Here is a 4,366-nt window from a genome sequence, read left to right on the forward strand (position 1 = left end):
TGATTTATCCATGTAAAATCGCTTTAAAACCTTTTCTGTATATGTTGATTGATGAACAAATATTCCATTTTTCAAATGCTCAATCTGTAGGCCAAGACAAAATTTTGTCTTACCAAGATCTTTCATTTCAAATTCTTTCGTTAAACACTCAACGGCTTTTGAAAACTCTTTAGGAGTGCTAATGATATTTAAATCATCAACATATACATCTATTATAACAAAATCAGATCCAGACCTTTTTATAAAAACACAAGGACAAATAGGGTCATTTATGTACCCTTCCTTTAGCAAAAATTAACTAAGATGATTGTACCACATTCGCCCTGATTGTTTCAATCCATATAAAGATTTTTGAAGCCTTATCGAACAATTTTCTTGCGAATTTTTATATGCGTCAGGCACATTGTATGCTTCAGGAACTTTCATGAAAATATCGTGGTCCAATGAGCCATATAAATAGGCTGTGACAACATCCATTAAACGCATTTCAAGCTTTTCATGAACAACCAGATTTATTAGATACCTGAAGGTAATTGCATCCACCACTGGAGAATATGTCTCCACATAATCAATGCCAAACCTTTGCGAAAAATCTCTACAAGTCGTGCTTTATATCTGACGACTTCACCTTTTTCATTTCGTTTTCGCACAAAAACCCATTTGTACCCTACTGGCTTGACACCTTCAGGTGTTTGGACTATTGGTCCAAAAACTCTACGTTTTTCAAGTGAAGTCAATTCCGCTTGAATTGCTATCTTCCATTTTGGCCAATCATTTCTCTGTCTACATTCATTGACAGCTTTTGGTTCAAAATCCTCACCATGTTGCATTATTTCAACAGCAACATTATAAGCAAAAATATTGTCCACCACAATACTATTTCGATTCCACATTTTTCTCGTCGAGACATAACTTATTGAGATTTCTTCATTCTCATTATTTTCAGTTATTTGGACCTTTTTTGTGGTCTTATCATTTGTTATGTCTTGGGGCTCTTCTTGAGCAATTTCTGTTAGGGTTTTGCCCTGATTTTCTTACCATAATTTAAGATTTATTTTTCCTTAAAGAAAAAACAAAACATTACCATAAATGTTTTTATTTTTCTTGAAAGGAAAATATAATATTATTTTATATTTGGTTTATTCTCTCCTTTTAGGACTCCTTTTCTAGTAGGAAAGGTTTTAGGACTCCTTTTCTAGTAAGGAAAGGTTTTAGGACTCTATAAATATAGGTTTATTTTCTTCTAACACATAGCAATAGAATCCACAATGTAGTCGTTTAAGATTCTTGTTTATGGGGAGATTTATTCTCTCTAAAGTTTCAATGTTTTTCTTTATATTAGTTTTCATATAATAATAATATTAGTTTTTAGTATAAGTTTTTGTCATCTAATTTATTAATCATATTATTTGCAATTGTAAGCTTCCGCATGACGCCATAATCACCACCTCAGAACCCAACAATTTCCTCTATGGTATGATTTTCATGATCATTTGTTTCTTTTCTTTTTTCGAGGATTTTTATCTTTTGAACCAATTGGCCTACCACGTTTTAAACGTGATTTAGACTCATTTGCTTTAACAATTTGTCCTATCGGGACATCAAGTCGAACTGGAGCATTTGCAGCTGGAATATAAGATTTAGTAACCCTTGGAAGGTTAGTAAATGCATCTGGCAATTGATTTGCAACATTTTGCAAATAAATCATCTTTTTAACCTCTTGCTCACATTGATTTGTTCGAGGATCCAAATGAGATAGAGATAATGAATTTCAATCTATCTCTTTTTCCAACTGTTTATGTTCTCCCCCTAATATTGGGTATATTGATTCTTCAAAATGACAATCAGCAAACCTTACCGTAAATATATCTCCTGTCATAGGTTCCAACTATTTGATAATAGAAGGAGATTCATACCCAACATACACTCCCAACCTTCTTTGGGGACCCATCTTTGTGCGTAGCGGTGGGGTAATTGGAACGTATACCGTGCACCCAAAAATTCTAAGATGGGAAATATTTGGCTCATGACCAAAAACCAACTGTAATGGAGAGAATTCATGATAACTAGTTGGCCTTATGCACACCAATGTTGCTGCATGCAAAATAGTATGTCCCCATATTGAAACAGGCAACTTTGTCCTCATTAACAATGGTCTAGCTATCAATTGGAGACGCTTAATCAAAGATTCCTCTAGACCATTTTGAGTGTGAACATGAGCAACTGGATGTTCAATTGTTATTCCAGTGGACAAACAATAATCATTAAAGGCCTGCGATGTAAACTCACCAGCATTATCAAGACGAATTGTTTTATTGCATAATCTGGAAATTGTGCTCTTAATCTTATTATTTGAGCCAACAACCTCGCAAAAGCCATATTGCAAGTTGATAATAAGCACACATGTGACCATCTTGTAGATGCATCTATCAAGACCATATAATATTTAAATGGCCCACATGGAGGGTGAATTGGCCCACATATATCACCATGTATACGTTCCAAAAATGCAGGGGATTCAATCCCAACCTTAGTTGCTGATGGTTTAATAACCAATTTTCCTTGAGAACAACCAGCACAAGAGAATTTCTTTGAATGAAGAATTTTCTAATTCTTCAAAGTATGCCCATGTGAATTCTCAATAATTTTGCGCATCATATTATAACCGGGATGGCCCAACCGGTCATGCCAAATGATAAAATCATTAGAATTAGAAAGCCCTTTGTTTACTATGGCATGTGATTCAACCATACTAATACTTGTATGGTACAATCTAGAGGAAATTGCGGGTAATTTTTCATGCACATATTTTTGCCCCAATTTTGTTGTAGTAATATAAAGGTATTCAACCTTTCCTTCATTGGCAGTCTCAACATGATAGCCATTTTGGCGAATAACCTTGAAACTTAATAAGTTTCTTTGAGACTTACTACAGTACAATGTATTTTCAATAGTTAATATCGTTCCCCCAGGTAGTAGTAAGGCCGTTCTTCCAGAGCCCTCAATTAATTTTGCACTACCAAATATTGTATTAATATAAGCCTTTTTCACAATCAAAGTAGAGAAATATTTCTTTTCTCTTAAAATAGTGTGAGTTGTAACACTATCAAGAAGACACATATCTCCATTACTCATCTTGAACTAATTGAAGATTGGGGAAGTACATCATAAGAAATATGAAAAATCAACAACTTTGCAAGAAAATAAAAGTACTTTTTTTTTCTGAATATAAAAACAACATAAGGAAAAACATAACAATAAAAAAACACATAAATAAAACAACATAATTATTTTCCCCAATCAAATGATCAAACATTAATTTTGATATCCAAAGAAGTCTTCAACTTCCAAATGAGTAATATCATCAAGGTCACCAAAATCATCATCTTTTAAAGCCATATTTGCTTCAATATTGTCATCATATTTTTGTGAAGGCCCTGCCTCGACATCATTTTTATAAGTCAAGTGTGACTCCACCTGAGCATTAGAAGAAGATGCACCATTTTTATTTCCTTTTCTTTTCAAGGAATCTTGATAAAGCCTAACAAAATGCTCAGCTGCTCGACATTTATTCTTCCAATGCCCTTTCATGCCACAAAGATGACAATTGCCTCTTGAATGATTGCTTTGAGAACCTATATTGTTCTCCCTTTTGTGGCGACTACCACCACGACGATTATTATATCGTCCTCTGTCATTGCCACGTCCACGCACATTATTTTGGCCTTGATTTTTATTTTGTCTTCTTTCAGACTGGCCATGTGCTTCAACCTCATTTGCTTCCGGTAACGGAGCAATTTCCGTGGGATGGGCCTCATGATTTTTCAATAAAAGAGTATTATGTTGCTCAGCCACAAGAAGGCATGAGATCAACTCAGAATACTTTTTGAATCCCTTTTCACGGTATTGTTGCTGTAATACCAAATTTGAGGCACGAAAAGTTGTGAGAGTCTTTTCCAACATATCCTCATCTTTCCCCACATAATTTTAATTGGGAAGTGATTTTATATACAGCAGAATTATATTCACATATAGTTTTAAAATCTTGTAACCGCAAGTGAATCCATTCATAACGAGCCCTTGGCAATACCATTGCCTTAAGGTGGTCATACCTTTCCTTCAAATCAGTCTACAATTCAAGTGGATCTTTCACCGTAAGGTATTCAACCTTCAATCTTTCATCCAGATGATGACGAAGAAAAATCATTGCCTTTGCTTTGTCCTGACTCGACGTTGTATTACCGTTGGTAATAGTGGCACCAAGACCTTTAGCGTCAAGGTGAATTTTAGCGTCGAGTACCCATGACAAGTAATTATTTCCAGAAATGTCAAGTGCCACGAACTCAAGCTTTGATAAATTCGACAT

General features: G+C 34.6%; 1 protein-coding gene across 1 annotated transcript; it reads right to left on the reverse strand.

Annotated features, from left to right (window-relative positions):
• Positions 1 to 3,315: 3,315 nt before the first annotated feature.
• Positions 3,316 to 4,366, reverse strand: LOC125873437 (uncharacterized). The gene is made up of 2 exons (XM_049554375.1): positions 4,154 to 4,366; positions 3,316 to 3,912 (listed from the first exon to the last, which is right to left on the reverse strand). The coding sequence occupies exons 1-2, from the start codon at positions 4,364 to 4,366 to the stop codon at positions 3,316 to 3,318; spliced, it is 810 nt and encodes a 269-aa protein (XP_049410332.1).

This window comes from Solanum stenotomum, chromosome 8, assembly GCF_019186545.1.
Source record: "Solanum stenotomum isolate F172 chromosome 8, ASM1918654v1, whole genome shotgun sequence".
Classification (NCBI taxonomy): domain Eukaryota; kingdom Viridiplantae; phylum Streptophyta; class Magnoliopsida; order Solanales; family Solanaceae; genus Solanum; species Solanum stenotomum.

Bases quoted from the DNA above. Each gene is read 5' to 3' on its own strand.
- LOC125873437 (XM_049554375.1), bottom strand. From the start codon at position 4,366: ATGTCGAATTTATCAAAGCTTGAGTTCGTGGCACTTGACATTTCTGGA. The intron at 3,913-4,153 runs GTGAAAGATCCA...TTGGTATTACAG, and splicing joins TGAAGGTTGAATACCTTACG to CAACAATACCGTGAAAAGGG.